The following is a 17,359-nucleotide window of genomic DNA, read 5'->3' as shown; positions in this document are numbered from 1 at the left end:
AAGTGAAAGAGCGCAGACTCTGAAAGATGAAAAGTGCTTTCTCACGCATGCATGGGGCGTATCTGTGTAGTAAGGAAGTAGAAAGGGAAAGAAGTCCAAACAGGGGTCAGGGGACAAGAGAAAGTAATAAAATACACATGTCACGACAGCAGGGGAGGGGAGTTTAGGAGGAGGAAGGTAGCAAGAGGGGAAAACTGAAAATGAGGGGAGGGAGTGAAGAGGATAAGATCAAAGGAGAATGATGTACACGTATGAAACATGTATGAACATGTCATACAACACATTCATTTCATATTAAAGAGTAAAACAAGATTAAGAAATAAAAGCACATAGTGTTGATTGGAGAGAAAGATCAGACAGGAACTACAGTGCTTATAGGAAGCATTGTGTTAGTCCTGCCTTTAGGGTCTTAAGTGGTAACTGACGAAACACAGCAAGAGGCAAAATATTCACAAGAAAAAAAAAGGAAAAGGAATAATAAAACAAGAGGATCTCAAATTCAAGGCTAGCCTTGGCTACATAGCAAGCACTATCTCAAGCACACACACACACAAAACAACAAACAAACAAAAACACAGACATTAACAACAGAATATAGACATGTATTAAAAACACAGTATAATACATTGTGACTTAACACCGTTCTCCATGCCACTCAATGTTGGACTCATACTCAAATTCAACTACTCAATCGGCCCCATGCGCAATAAAAGTAAGCACTGGGGGACTGGAGAGATGGCGTACAGAAGACCTTTGGACCTTTGTCTTCACAGGCCTGAGGATCTGAGTTTAGACCCCTTCATCCATAAAAAGAGCTGCGCTCACCTATAACGTCAGTCTGTGGGAGAGGCCGAGCGAGGGGAATGCCTGGTGCTTGTTCTGGGTTCAGTAAGAGGAACAAGGCAGCAGTTGACAGAGCAGGACCACTCAGGGATTGCCATGGCCTCCAGGAGGATGCACGCCTGCCAATACATATGTGCATATTCTAGTACACTTACATATACACGAAAGCTCAAATTAAAATAAAATACCTTCATTTACTATGATAAAAAGTAATACCCAAATACTCTAAAGTATCCTGAAAGCTTTCCCTTTAAAACTCAAGGATCGTGACAGGTATTGTCTCTGTTCAGCGTTATCTTGAGGGTCTCCAGGGCTGTGTGGCAATTTGACATTTTGGGGCAGAGTGAGGGGAAAGAGAGAGAATTTAAACAGTATATCATTTCAATTGCTGAAGTAAAAATTATACTGCAAATTATTATGAAACTACGGGTTTTTATATAATAGTTCCTATGTGTGTAGCTTAGTCCCCTGCTGTTGACTGGGTTTTTAAAAGACGGCCATTCAGAGCATCAGCTGGGGCTAATCACCTCAGGGTGGGCTAAGGTAGGGTTTAAAAAGGTAATGCCAGGCCTCCTATCTCCCCTGGCTGCTGACTAAATATAAACAAACAAGCAAATAAATAAACAGAAAGGAAGAAAGAGAGACGCAGACAGACACGACTGCTCCTAGGTATGGTGAAGAATAAGATATATTGTAGATAAAAGGGAGAGAACAGCCCAAGGCAGCTCCATCTGGGAGAGTCCTGAGTGAACATGACCCCAGCCAGGCCCTGTGAGGAGAGGAGAAAGGGAGGGTGAAGAGGGAAGAGCCAGACTAAGCGGTAAGGCGGATAAAGCGCAGACCAAACAAAAGGCAGCCAGTCCAGTTTGCTGTGTGTTAACTAGGCCTTTTGTTCGGGGTTTGAGACCTATCGGGGCCAGCAGCTGCTGCTCTGGCAAGATGAGCCACTCCTGGTGAAGGGAGGGGGTTACACTGCATTAACTATCAGGAATGGCCTAAGAGAAGGCTAAGCAGGTACAGGTGCTGCTGCCAAACAGGTGGAAGGATAGCACTTAACTACTACAAGCTGTCATCTGACACACACAGACACACCACACACACACCACACACACACACACACACACACACACACACACACACAACACACACACAAAACACACACTACACACACCAAACACACACACCATACACACACACACCAAACACACACACCAAACACACACACACCAAACACACACACACACACTACACGCACCACACACACACACTACACGTGTCGATGCGCCCCCGTCCAGCAGGAAAGACACCAACACCGGGAACTCTTCTCGCAGTTGTTTTATTCAGGAACCTTGACTACCGAAGTGACCCTGGGAAAAGCTCCCACAGAACCTTTATAGTGTGCCTGGTCCTATCAGAGACTGCCACATTGTCGCTCCTGGTTGGTGCGGTCAGATCACGCCACCTCACGCTATGCCTTCAGGCATGCACATAAGGGGGGGGGGGCTTGCTCACTGCGCATGCGCATAAGGGTTTACTCACTGCGCATGCACAAAAAGGGGCGCACTGTGCATGCGCAAAAAGGGGCGCATTGCGCTGGGGAAGCAGCAGGGGGCGCTGCTATCTGTGGCCCTCCACATACACGCACCACACACACCAAACACACACACACACTACACACACCACACACCACACACACACCAAACACACATACACACAGAACATACACACACCACACATACCAAACACACACCACACACACATACAACATACACACTACACACACCACAGATACACATACATATACTACATACACCAAACACACACACATATATACACACAAACACATGCACACACAGGAAGAAACAAATGCAGTTATTCTTAAAATTAAGTATTCACAATTAAGTATCAGAACACAAAGACTACTGGAAATAGCTCAGATACAGAAAAGAAAACCAAAAAGTCATTGTTTGCTGATATGACGGTAGAAAATGTCACACTAACTGTTCAGAATTAGTAAGTATAGCAAAGTCATTAACCATGCCAGTCTGCCATGACCTACACCCACACATTGTGTCAGATGGCTGTGTAGGTGTGCCCTGTGTTTTCAGTTGTTATTACTGTGCTGGCAGAGCCAGGTGCCGGGAGGGTATTTGGTATTGTCATCTCTATGGAGCTTTATCAATTTTCTATATGTAAATGCTGTCCTTCCTTCCCTGCCCAAGAGATAATTCTCTGAGAGTATCGTGTTCAAAAGCAAGCTTCTGTGGTGAAGGTGGCCCTCAGTGACAAAGGGCAACCCAAAGAGACACCCAGGCATCATCCTGCTGCTAATTGGTTCAGAACGGACAAGTAAGAGTGTAGCTTTTTGCAGAATATGACCTGCACTGGAGCTGAGGCAAAAGGCGAGGCAGGACAGAGCAGGGAGGTGAAGAGAGCCATGTGACAGGAGTGTGAGGGCAGGGAAGTCAGGATAAAGGTTGAAGGCCAGCTGAGGGACTGCCCAGCAAAAAGCCTTATACTACACAGAAGTCTCCTGTGTCTTTATTATTAAAATTCAAGCAGGCCCCCTGAAAATCCCTCTCAATAACAGTCAGTAAACAAAACTCAGCTTTATCACCCATACTAGTAGAAGGAAAGAGAGCTTCCAGACATTAATAATAGAATCAAAACATGTTGATACTAACCTTTTTTCAAAGTATTAAATAGTTAGAAACAAAACACTTGTAAAACCTTTAAAGAAAAAAAAAATAACAAAAGTGAATGGTGAGCTTGTGACAGGAAGATTTGCTATCAGTGGATTCCTTCTCTTCTCTGTTGCTGTGATAAACACCATGACCAAAAGCAACTCCGGGTGGAAACAGTCCACTATGCAGGGAAGGGGCAGGAACATGGAGGCGAGCACTGACACAGAGACCACAGAGCAGTGCTGTTCATGGCCTCCTCTCTGTGCCTTGCTCAATTTGCTTTCTTAGACAACCATCTTTTTTTTTTTTTTGGAGGGGGGCTGCCACCTACAGCTGGCTGGGCCCTCCCACACCAATCCTCTATCTAGAAAAAGGCCCCACAGACATGCCCACAGGACAATTTGTTGGAGGCAAGTCCTCAGCTGAGGCTCCCTTTTTCCAGGTGAGTGGAGGTAACGTCAAAATGAGAAACGCTAACCAGCACAGCTGTGAATGTTGTCGTATCACCAAACTGATTTATAACTTCAATACAATCTAAATCATGGAATGTATATGCATATAAGTTAAAGTTTTACAAAAGTGGGAAAATGTGCAGCTGTATTACAATCAGAGTGAAACCACAAACAGACACCAGTATTTACCTATACACTGACAATTCAAACCCAACAAGGCAAGCTTTGGGGAATATGCTAAGTAAAGCTGGACGCAGTGGTGCACACACCTGTAATCTCAGCACTGGGGGAGGCAGAGGCAGGTGGATCTCTGTGAGTTCGAGGCCAGCCTGGTCTACAAAGTGAATCCAGGACAGCCAAGGCTACACAGAGAGACCCTGTCTTGAAAAACCAGAAAAGAAGGAGGAGGAGGAAAAGGAGGAGGAGGCAGAGAAGAAAAAGAGGTGAAAGAAAGAAAGAAAGGAAGGAAGGAAGAAAGAGCAGCTATGTAAAGATTCACATACTGATGATACATGTACTAATTGGTACAAAGCAAACCATTGCTACCTAGCACCAGTTGAGTACTTGGTTTCTGGAGCATACACATAAGGATTTTATACATGGTTCTAGAAGTAAACATAAAACAGAAGGCAATTACGCACACACATTTCCAAAAACTGGCAGACAGTGGGGTCCTCCACCACAGAGCAAGACTGAGCAGAGAGCCCATCGTCACATGAATTATTTGGAACAGTACTCAGACCAACAGGATTACTTACCTATTTTAAACGGGCAAGCCTCAGTCAGCTACAGGAAAACGCCTGCCCCAGGAGACCAGGGGCCAATCTCAGGAATGAGAACACAAACTCAGTTCAGCGTAACTTCCCTCTCAAGTATTCCAGATGCTCCACTGTTTTGTAGAGGAAACAATGGAGAGAGAAGGGAGAAAAGGAGGAGGAAGCAAAATGAACAGGAACGAAGGAGGGAGAGAAAGACAGACACAAAGCCAGGCAGGCAGGCAGGCAGGCACACAGGCACAGGTGGCGGGGCACCTGAAGCCAATACAAAGCCAAAATAAACCTCACCTACTTTTTTATATAAAGGAGAATGATGTGAAGATATTGGCAAAGGCGTTTGAGGAGGATCGCTAACATCTAAATAAACAGCAAAGAAGAAAAAACACTAGGCACAGTGTATATATATTTATCTAAAAAACTCAGTATTTATTTACATTCCATTTACTTTCAAAAGGATGAAGAAGCTGAGAAATACATTTATAAAGGAAGTAATTTCATCTTACCCAACCCATTTATGCTTTTCATAAAACCAAACAAAGATTTAATTTAGATTTACAGGTCTAAGGGAACCCAAATAATTCATCCAGCTCAACCTTCCATCTTTAGCTGAGGCTCAAATCACGTGACCGTGGGCAGATGCAAACTACTCCACATCCAGTCGTATGCAGGCTGATATCTGAGGAATCAAAAAGCCAGATCTAGTAAATCTCACAGCAACTGGCAAATCTGCCATCACAATGCAAAACATTAGGGACTTCCACACAATAGCAAAACAAAAACAAAAACGTAAGAACCACGGCATTTACACAGGAGAAATCACAACTGGCAATTAAGTCAACCCACCACAGGACCAGCACGCAGTGTTGCTCTTATTCAAGTATGTACAGTATTCTGAGGCTTGGCTCTCACAAAGGCGTCATGAGTAGGAAGAACACACAAGGACTTTACACACCATGGAAAACAGCAAATAGAAGGAGAACATTTTACCTTCAGACTTTGTAGCGATCCCTGGCCTGCTAACACCACCACACCCCACCATTCATTGAATTGAACATCTCTGAAAACGGCATTGAAACTTAACAAAAATACTGATAATGGCTCAACATTGTGGGAGTCAGATAATCTGGCGGATTCTCCGAAACTCCGTATTTCAGTAGTTTATTACAGCATTCGTGATCCCCAACTGACTCAAAACTGTCTCTACTACTGACATCTGCAAAGCTCCAGTCACATCCGGAAGCTTCGAGTTCTCTGAAATGGCTGGAAAGGCTTCCTCAGCGCCCACATGAACAGCTGCGGCTTGGCCTTGGGTTTTTCAGGAAAAAGTAGTGCTTCACTCTCTGGTGTAGGGAACCGCTCCTGGTAGACTTCGGGATAAGATTTCTGAAACTGAACAGGAGTCCAATATGAGTCACCAAGGAAAAAAAAAAAAGACACGAAAGAGCCCCAAAAATTATACAGGCAAATTTTAAGAGTTCCTGTTCCCTGGGTCCTTAATTTTGCTTAGATAACCTGATGCTGATGCTCCTACCTCATCTTTCCTTTGACCCGGTTTTCAGATGAAGTTGCCCTTGTAACCAAATCCCTCAGAATGCTGCCACTGTCAACTATAACTAGGCCTCACTGTGAACACCAGCCACTAGTACGTCTGAACGGAAAATAACTTTTCTTCTACACTAAGTCTGGCCTGACTGTGTTTTACCATCTCTTTGCTTTGCCAATCACACTGGCCACCTTCTACCCAACAGAGAGAGCACACGCTGGATGGGTCGCTGCATGGAAATAGACAGGGAAGCAGCGCGTTCCTCCTTTGATCTTCACCACTCGACTCTTTTCCAACATTAGCAGAAGGAAAATGAGAAAGCAGCGCAGAACCCTGGTGTTCAGGGAACTAGCGTACAGATGCTGTGTCCAGGAATCTAGCAGTACAGAGAAGTACAAACCAAGAGTGGTGGGGTACCACTTCTGAGGCCCGCACTCAGGAGGCAGAGATGAAAGGGTGGCTACATCAAGGCTGGCCTGGGCGACGGACTGAGAATCTGTCTAAAAATTTAAAAATTAGGGGAAAACAAAATATCATCCACCCGCGGGAGGACAAGTCTTTAAGGATGCCAGAGTGCAGGCAAGAAGGGACAGGAAATGTCCTCCTGGCTCATTGTTTTAGATGCTTGGTTCCCAACTTGGGCGTGACTTTGGGAGGTTTTGAAAACCCGTAGGCAGAGCCTGGCTGGAGGAGGTGAATCCATTTCCAGGGATGTGCACTGGCCTGTGGTGACACAAATAGCCCTTATAGCTCCTGCTGCCACACGCTAGCTTCTCCGGCATCCCTCGCCCGTCGTGATGAGTAGACCCTCTGACTCTGGGACACGGTGACACCTCCTCCACCACTTCTATCAGGCTCTCTTTCAGCAACACAGCACACCTTTTCTGAAGGAAAACTGTTCTCTAAAGCCTGTGGCAGTGTAGCCTCACTCAGGTGTAACTGAGTTTGGTTATGGCACACAGTGGAATCTGAGACAACAAACTACACTCATATTGCCTATCTAAAAACAGTAGTTTCTGCAAGGTGGTTCAGTGTGTAGAAGTGCTTTCACAAAGGCCTAACACCGAGGTGCAGGAGAGAGCTGACTTCTAACAATTGTCCTGACTTTTACATGCAATGTACACCTACATGCTTGCACACATGCGCGCGCGCGCGCGCGCACACACACACACACACACACACACACACACACACACACACAAAATATTGCCCATATAATCAGTTTCTTTGAAGTAACTGGCTGATTCACATCGTGTCATACAGCAAGACAAAGGACAAATATTAAAGCCTAACTCTACAAAGGAAATACTTGATATAAAAGTAATACAACTGGGAAAATGACACAATGTACCAACAACCAAACATCTGGAGCCAGAACCTAAGAGGGAAATTTACAGGTCCTTCTGAGGGTTACATAAAGCCCATGAAATTGAGAGCAAAAGGAACAACTACGGACAGAAGGAGGGAGGGAGGGAGGGAAGGAGGGAGGGAGGGAAGAAGGGAAGGAGGGAGGGAAGGAGGGAGGGAGGGAGGGAGCCGGGTTACCTGTTTCAGCTTCTTCTTCTTCTCCTTATTGGAGAGTTTAGCATCTGCTATGACTTCTTCCAACAAGGCTGCCAGGGGCTCCTGGGAGCCATACGCCCTTTGGTACTCAAATTCCTCTGGACTAATTTGACGGCAAAATGAAGGTACAGACAGAGTGATGTCCATATCAGCTCCTGGATATTTTATCTGAGACAAAGCACAAAATTAGATGAAGTCAAAACCAGTGTGCCTCCCGGGAGGAGCAGGGTACTCGCTTCAGTGTGCCTGGGGGAAGCCATATTGAAAAGGAGAAGTGCTTTCATGCTTTCAAAAAGAATAATATTTAAATTTTAAAAAGAGATTGTTTTACTTTTCTGACCTTGAGACCCATTCTAGTAAAAAACAAGACAAGGATAACAGCAGCAATAAAGGACACCTCTGTGTGCCCTTCAGAAAGGTAAGAAATTTAAACAGACATCAGGGGCTGGTGAGGTGAGTGGGTAGAGGCCTTTTCTAGACAAGCCAGGGGCCTGCGCTTGACCTCCAGGGCCACGTAGAGACATCACTGACTTTATTCAGTCATAGTCTGAATAAAGTCAGACAAGTCCCCCTTATCTGCAGTTAACTTAATCATCGTGGCCCACCCTTGGTCCGCAGAAGCACAGGCCCTCAGGCTGAGCTGCTGCTGGCTGCCTGTGATGTATGTGAGCATGCTAGTGTGATGTATGCAAGCACACGCACGCGTACACTGGAGCAACAGTCCCTGCTCTACCCTTTCCTTGTAAAGATTTGAGGAGACGTTTCAACCTTACTCTTCAAAAGTCTGGCTCATAAAAACATTAGGAGAAAACAATGTTAAACTAAAATACTAGTGAGATTATGTGTTTACCAATGCAAATGGCAAGGGTATGTGTGTACGTATATTATATATATATATCATACACACACATACATATATATGCAGACATGGTAATTATACGCAAGCAGAGGCAAAGGTGACATGAACATGTATTTTATTATGTCACTGACATAAATTGAAATAATCAAACTAAAAGGATATTGGCAATATGCTGTCAATACTTAAGATACATTTAGGGTCTCTGACTCAGCAATGATGCACCTAGAAATTTACTCTTGGAAAACAGTTGTGGATCAGCTCCCTCCCCCAAAATCTAGCTATAGAAATATTTACTAATGTATTGCTTCAAAATGGAGAAAAATAGAGATAATCTAAATATCAAACACAGCTGGCAATGGTTGCTCATGCCTATAACCCCAGGCCTCAGGAGCTGAAACAGGAGGGTTACCCCCAAATTCAAGGCCAGCTTAGGCTACATAATTAATTCCAGATCATCTTGTTCTTCAGTATGAGACCCTGTCTTAAAAAACATAAAGTAATCAGCCTGGTCTACAAAGTGAGTCCAGGATAGCCAAGACTACACAGAGAAACCTTGTCTCAAAAAAACAAAAAACTGCATAAAGTAAAATAAAACTAAAAGCTAAAAATAAAAAAAAATAAAACCTAGAGCACCACACTTAAGTTAACTTTGTATATATTTCTATTATGGAATGTGATGCTGCCAATAATGACATTAATCATCATGTACCAATATCAACAATAATAACAATAACTTCAGCAGCAGTCACTCATTAAAGGTTTGCTATGTGGCAGGTAATGAAAGCATTACTAGGATACCCATAGAGCAATGACTGCCATAATAAACCAAGCCTGCATCCCATGGCTGTCTATGATAACAACAAGCCCATGCCATGTTTAGTATGTGCCAAGACGTATTGAATAAGCACTTCGTTCCCACCAATTCACTTCATCCTTGGTACCAAATGCCAGAAGGAAGCCGGTGAACTTCCTTGGCTTCCCACTGCCAATCTTGCGCAACTGACCACACCCCCTCCTTTACCTGGACTCTTCGCAGATGAGCCACGCGCTCTTCGATGGAGGTCTGCAGGGCCGCAGGAACTTTCAGAATCTCCTGGTAATTGTCCATCAGAAACGTCACCAGCCGAGCAGCCAGCAGCTCATCCAAGTCTACTTCATCCTTAGAACACAGGATGCACCGGGAAAATGTCTGAACCATCTAGGACGAAACAAGAGGCAGGGAGAGGGTCAAAATAAGCAGAAGCCAGCCTCCTTGTTGCCTTCTCTGAACCATGTTGCCTGTCTGTTTGCAAAAGGCAAGTGTGACTAGCTGGTGAGAAGAGGCCAAGGATGCCCATCCCTCCAGGCACCTAGTCACATAGGGCTAACTCAAATGGGAATCTCCCCCACAGAGACTCAGGAGAGAGGAGGTTGTCTGAGGAATCATTAAAACTCTCTATTTTATACAAGGTATAATATGCATATACATTTGCATGCATACATACACATATGCAAATATACTCTTAAAATTACATGAATTTAGCACCTTGAAGTTTCAAGAACTTCACAGCCACTTGGCCAGACAATATCCAAATTTCACTGCTTGTTCCACTCTGAGTTCCTCAACTGTCGTATCTTTCCTTGCCTAACTTATTTTCTCTATGATTTGTGTTTGAACAATGAAGCTGCGTGTCATGTGTCGAGGTGCTTTATGGTAACCAGATATATAAATATATAGCTAACATAAGCAAGCAGTCTCTATGGAACCATATCTCTACCTCAGGCAACTCTAGGCTCCATATTAATCTCCTTTTTCTTTTTCTTCTAATGTTATTGCCATCCATTTCACATCAAAACCTACAAACAAAGTCACATGGTACAGCCTGTTAAGTCGTATTAAGACTAGCTTTCATCAACACTGTGTCACTTTATATTTGCGTATATAAGGAGAGGCAGAAATTTTTGCTTGGAAACAACAAACTTCAGTAGATTTACAACTGCTTTGAAATCATGTATAAGTTTTACATTTACATATACACACTATATATAGCATATGTATATATACTCTCTGTATATGTAAATATTTGTATGTATATGTGTGTGTGTATATCTGATATAACTCTCTTAATGGGGAGAGGATAAAGAGGGAGGAGATTTTCAGGTGAATGAGCATCATTGGCTGGGCTGAGGCTCTGGGAATGCTTCATTTGCATGGGGAGGAATTCCAAGAGCTAAGCTACAGGATAACCTTGAGAACTGCTAAGGGCATGCAGGCACAGAAGAGGGAGGGAGAAATCCTCACTCCTGCAGGTCTCAGATTGAGATTTTTCGGAGTTTGGGCACGTCTCTACCTCACTCTAGCTCCAGGCCGGTGTCCCCCATCGCACAGTCCTGTGCTGCAACAGGAGGATGTGGTCTCCTTAGCCTGTCTGCCCTCCTTCATTATTTGTGTTGACAGGAGGCAGTCATTTATAGAATGCTAAGAAAAGGCCAGCAGCTGTCTCTAGAGGGGCAGCCTGGTCCCTACTTCCTCTTTACTTTCCACCATGTCCTCCAGGTCCTGAGATGGAAAGCATCGTAAACCGGTGGACGGCTGGCCGGGCTTTTCAATTAAGCCTCCCTCCCTCCCTCCCACTTTTGCCTGGCTGCTCAGAACAGGAAACCTGATTTGGTTGCACTTCAGACTGAAAACCCAGGTCACAGTAGATGTTAACAATCCACCTACCAGTGTGCGCGTGCCAAAGCCATCACAGAGTGGTGGCATCTCTCTGTTTACGCAGATCCTTGTCATCATCCTCATCAACAGCTGTAACTTTCTCCTGTTTTCAGGAGGCAGAAGGAGACAACAGATCTGAAACGCTTCAATTGCCATCTTCTCTTTCTGTAGCAAACCTGATTCAAAAGAGAAGTTTCTTCCCTTAGTGCACACACAGCCCACGTGACAGCGCCTCCTCCCTCACCTGTCTATGCTTCAAATCATACAAAATGTTTTCACATATTCAATTACACCTGGAAAGGTGCACTGTGGGATGCACTGTGCCTCACAAATCAGCACAGGAAATACAAAGCATTGAACAGGGATGAGGTGTGGGACAAGCAGCCATTTCCTCTCTCATCTACCACCATGTGGACAGACGGAATAAGTTCATAGCACTCTTTGCCAATAAAGCAGGAGTGGTCCAGAAACCTAACCCTAACCTGAGGTGATCAAGAAGACACTATATAAGAAGGACGAGCATCTCAGTAGTCGCAGAAATGCATTTAATAAATTCAGCATCCTCTCACACTACAAATTCTGAAGAAATTAGGGATGGAAGGACCATAATGAGGGGCTGGGGAGTTGGCTCAGCAATGGGGAGCACTGGCTGCTCTTCCAGAGGACTCGCATGGCACCTCACAACTGTCTGTAGCTCCAGTTCTGGGAGATCAGACACCCTCACACAGACAGACATACAGGCAAAACACCAATGTACATAAAATATAAAGAAAAATCACCTCCAAAAGCAAACAGCAAAAGCCCCAAAGGAGGATAACTAAACACAATAAAAGCCATTTGCAGCAATAAATGGCTGCAACCAGAGAGGGTGTGCATTGGGTAAAAATAAAATGTGGGACGGACAAACCCAATGGTCTGAATTTGGCCCCTGGGATCCTTGTAAAAAGCCTGAGGCTGTTGCACATCTGTAAGCACTCCTATGGCAAAATGGAAGACAGAGAAGGAAGTGCCCAGGAGCTGCTCACAGGCTGGTTAGCCTGGAGGATGACGCCCAGAGAAGCCGGCCGACTGCCTCAGAAAGGAGGTAGAGCGGAGGAACCAACACCCAAAAGATGCCCACCAGCCACATGTGTGTCCCCACACATGTGCCCACACTCCCTTACACAAACACACAGAGAAAGGAAGGGAGGGAAAGACAGACACAGAGACAGAGACAGACACAGAGAGATATTTTGCATTATACTGACGAAAGAAATCTGAAAGCCTTTTTTCTTTTTTTAAGATTTAATTTATTATGTATACAGTATGCATCAGGTCACATTATAGATGGTTTTAAGTCACCATGTGGTAGCTGAGAATTGAATTCAGGACCTCTGGAAGAGCAGGCAGTGCTCTTAACCGCCGAGCCATCTCTCCAGCCCCAAACGCCTTTTTTCTAAGATCTGTATTGAGAAAAGTATGCTCAAGTTCCCACTTTTTATTCAGCACAGCTGTGTTTAATGGCACACAGCTGGAGACATCACACACACCTGACTTTAAAAAAACTATCAAGGGGTGGAGAGACGGCTCCATGGTTAAGAGCACTTACTGCTCTTCTAGAGGACACTTGTTCACATCCCAGCACTCATGTCAGGCAGCTCACAGCTGCCCTCTTCTGGCCCCTGCTGACACAGGCAGACAAAGAGAGACACACAAGAATACCAGGAACAGAACAGACCCTGGAAGCAGGCAGGCCGGCGCCCTTACAACCGCTTGATTTCCAGCATCGGTGCTAAGGACACACATAGGACAGCCATCCAACTGAAGACTACCCACACGCAGAAGGGTGAAACCAGATCCCTGCTCCTTACCAGTCTCACAAAATACAACCCCCAAATGGAAAAAGACTCCAGTGTTAACACTTGACACTGAAACTCCCAGAACAAAAGACCGGCTGGCCTCAAGCCCACAGCATTCCTCTTGCTTCTACGCCCCAATTCTGGAATCACAGGCATGAGGCGCCATGTCATACATGAGGGTATCATTACATAACATACACTGGGAACAGAAAGACAAGTACCCATGACCTCAATCACATATGGTGGAATCTAGGAGAACAGGCCCAGTGCTATGGCAATATTGGCCAGTGTGTGCTAAGGGGCGTCAGGTATGACGAGAAGGCTCTGGGGTACCTGACATTGCACAGTCAAGTGGCAACAGACAACATTAACACCAAAATGCCATATGAAAATATTTGTGATGTTTTTAATCATTAAAAAAAAAAGGCAGCTCGAGGCCCTGAGTGTGAATGCGGGGCTCACATGGTAGAAAGTGAAAACTGACTCCCCCAAGTTGACTTCCACATACATGCCATGCCATGTTCATACACACATATGCATACCTATGCACATACTAAAACATGGTTTAAATTTTAAGATAGCTGCACTCCATCACAAGGCGGCGCATGATCAGCACCTGGCACTATGCACTAGCACTTCACTGAGGCTTCAAAGCCCGCGCTCTGAACAACCAATGATATGTATCTGCTCACTGTGTGCATGTTAGGGTTAGGGCATCTCTTTTATAAGATGTCTATTAAAAGTCCCTGCCCTTCTTTTATCATAACAGCTGTCTTATTCTTGAAAAATTACAAATATATTCTAATGTATTAGTTGCGGTGCACATTATTGTGGCAAAGGACTTGAAAAGGGGTGTCTTAAACCTTTGGCCCCAGTACAAGGGTATCGTCACAGAGGGGAGCTCGGGTGGCTGGTCACGGTGTATGCGCAGTGGGGAAGCAGGGAGCCATGAACACATGCACTCGGTCGGCTCTTTCCTTCATATTCAGTCTGGGGCTGGAATGGCACTGCTCACCGCTGAGAGGGGTCTTCCCGGCTCAGTTAGCCCAACCCAGGGACAGATCTGCTTCCGTGGTGACTCCACTCTTCTTCTGTTATGTTATGTGTAGGGGTGCTCTGCCTGCATGTATGTCTATACACCACACATGTGCCTGGAGCCAACGGAGGCCAGGAGAGGGCAGCAGATCAGTCACCACGTGGGTCCTTGGAATCAAACCAGGGTTCTCTGGAAGAGCAGCCAGTACTGTTAACCACTGCACCCTTTCTTCACCCCCTCCAATGATGACTGTCAATCTTACTAGTTTCACACTCAAAATTGACCATAACATCTGGCTTCAAGTATTGTCTCAGATATATAATAAACACATGTTGTTCAATCTTGTTTCTTTGCATTTCAATGGTATATTTCTTTTTAATGTTTTGTTTGTTTGTTTGTTTGTTGTTTTTGTTTTTTATTTTTCAGGACAGGGTTTCTCTGTGTAACCTTAGCTGTCCTGGTCTCGCTTTGTAGACCAGGCTGGCCTCGAACTCACAGCGATCCATCCACCTGCCTCTGCCTCCCAAGTGCTCGGATTAAAGGCATGTGCCACCATCGCCTGGCTGTATTTTTATGTTCTTACATCTCACATTTTTATTGTTTTCATTTACTCTTCTTTTTTAAGATTTATTTATTTATTACGTATACAGTGTTTTGTCTGCATGTACACCTGCATGCCAGAAGAGGGCATCAGATCTCATTATAGATGGTTGTGAGCCACCATTTGGTTGCTGAGAATTGAACTCAGGACCTTTGAAAGAGCAGTCAGTGCTCTTAACCTCTGAGCCATCTCTCCAGTCCCCTTTTGTTTAGTTTTCAGCAACTATAAATTCAAAATGTCTTTGTCTTGGAAAGCAAAAACCAAACAGCAAAGTTGTCATGACCTTGTTTTGGAGAGAGGTGGCAGGCAGTTAAGTAGCAAGAGTCTGAGTGACACGGGCACAGTGCTGGTGGTTCTGAGAGGAAACAGCAATCGTGACAAATGATAACTTACTGGTGGCATTTGTGTGAGAGAGAAAACTGTTAGAAAATTCTAAAGTGACTCATGGGCCAGAAGGGGAGTAGTGTTCGCTAAATGCCTCAGTAGAGTTTGACTAAAGCACACACTTTTGAAAGTTGCTAGAAGCAGGTAAAAAAACAGGTTGGATCACCTCGGTTTCCAAGCTCACAGCTGTAACACACACACTTCTGCGGCCTTCCCTTCCGCTAAGCGCTGTGGCAGGAGGTTCACTCAGCTCTCTTCTAACAAATGGCAAGTGCCAAAACCACGTGTGCAATGGGAAGAGGGGGAGAGATCACTTTTGGAAGACCTGCAGACAGGACACCCCTCGCTAGCTCATTTTCTTCATGCTTTGAGATGGAGCGCACGGAAAGCACTAGAACCCAACATGAGCTTTTTTGAGCTGAGTATTTTCAGGCCTGCGGGGCCCGTTGGATAGCCAGTCTGCACATCTCTCTACCTCAACTCCTGACTGTCAGCCATGGGCCCTGCTGGTGTGACTCTCAAACACTGAGCATGATCCGCCGATCCCCATGTGGAGGACGGCCAGTACTGTGAGAATCGCCCTGGAGCGGTCCTGTCCTGATGCATGCTAAGTGTGTCTTGAGTATTAGGATGGGGCAGGTACTCAAGTGACACATCTTCCTCTGCCATCACTGTCGCTGCGGCTGCTGGTCGTGGCCCTTCTGGCCAGGAGCTGCTCATGCCAGCTGGCAGGGCCCACGGGCCGTAGTTTTCCTCAAAGCAGTTGCTGTTCTGGGGCAGGGGCCCCAGTAGCTCAACAAAACCACACAGCATTGATGGTGAACGAACATTTACTTGGGGCACAACAACATAATCAACCATTCTCAAGCGACAAGACTAAATAACCCACAAGTCTAGTCTCCCTGACCGCCTTTCTGCATTTCCTAACGTAGTATTCCAAACAGGAGGCGTTTTTAAATGAGGTCAATTTGACGGATTTTTTATTTATTGTTTCCACTTCCTATATGTATATCTTTGCCTACCCAAGATTGCAAGAATTGTCTCCTACATTTGCTTCTGGCAGGTTTTAGTTTGACTTGTTATGCTAGAGTCTATGATCTACTCTCTAATGTAAAATCTGAAACAAGTAGGAAGAGGAGAATTTAAAGGCTCGCTTTTTCCAGTTACTCTCACGTCATTTATTGAAAACATCCTTTCTCCTAGTTTCTCTTGAAAAAACACTTGATGTTGGTATATGAAACTATTTCTGGACTAGTTCAAAAAGCAATGACATGTGAAAACCGTCAGGAGGGCCTGGGAGTCCCAGAGGGGCCAATAGCATCAAGTCTGCTGAACAAGGGGGTGGGGAAAGATCTAAGTTTCATTTTTATTGAAAACAGATATAAAAAGAAGAAAAAAAGATGATGCTGAACCGAAAGGACATAAAATACACATCAGTTGGCAAGAGGTCCTTGCTTAAAGAAAAACACAGCAAGAGAAATTACTTCTTTGAAGATTTTTAAGGAAAGGCAAGCAGGTTCCTCAGGGGATTATTCAAAAGTAGGTATAGGCTCTCCATGCTCAAGATGATGTCCTTTCTGGCATGAACCCCCAACACAGCACCTTAATAATCCGTTGGCTTTCAGGCTCAAAAAGTTCTTTACTCATCCAAATATTGGATAAAGAGAAACCTTATTTCATGTTGCATTTTAAAATGTTTATCTTTATCCTGCTGAAATGGTATGAGATGATTCTTGGACTTTGTTCCCAAAAGTTTTGTCAATCGTCTTAGTGGTCGCAGATATAAATAATGTATACATTTGGTTACAAGCAAAGAAAATGCAGACACTCCCTAAATTGCTACCATTAGGGAATACTTAACTCCATGCCAAAGATACTGAGGGTGAACAGACATCTGTACCTTGGCCATCTGTGTCTTCAAAAGCTTCAGTCTCAAGACCTGAGCCCAGAAAGCAGATGCCATCACCACCAATAACATGAAGTGCACAGAAACAAGAGCTCTGTCCACCCAAGCACTCTAACGCGTCACTCTCTCAGAAAAGAGCTGAGAAGGGACAAGAACTGAGGTAACCGGCAGAACAGGTA

The 17,359-nt window shown here is 44.7% G+C and overlaps 1 protein-coding gene across 2 annotated transcripts in view; it reads right to left on the bottom strand.

Moving 5' to 3' along the window:
* Window positions 1-5,266: 5,266 nt before the first annotated feature.
* The window catches only part of DEPDC1B (DEP domain containing 1B), a 67,038-nt gene continuing 54,945 nt past the window's right edge, over window positions 5,267-17,359 (bottom strand). For both annotated transcript variants that reach the window (XM_084802586.1, XM_084802587.1), the window contains 4 exons: window positions 11,425-11,591; window positions 9,742-9,918; window positions 7,844-8,029; window positions 5,267-6,144 (listed from right to left, as the gene is read on the bottom strand). In XM_084802586.1, coding sequence (XP_084658712.1) covers window positions 5,983-6,144; window positions 7,844-8,029; window positions 9,742-9,918; window positions 11,425-11,591 — 692 coding nt within the window. In that variant the 3' untranslated portion in view covers window positions 5,267-5,982. The remainder of the gene's footprint in view (window positions 6,145-7,843; window positions 8,030-9,741; window positions 9,919-11,424; window positions 11,592-17,359) is intronic.

Source organism: Acomys minous (assembly GCF_964271855.1).
Source record: "Acomys minous genome assembly, chromosome: 11".
NCBI classification, from domain to species: Eukaryota; Metazoa; Chordata; class Mammalia; order Rodentia; family Muridae; genus Acomys; species Acomys minous.
The sequence above is the reverse complement of the archived record's forward strand: the minus strand, read 5'-3'. Positions and strand labels throughout refer to the sequence as shown.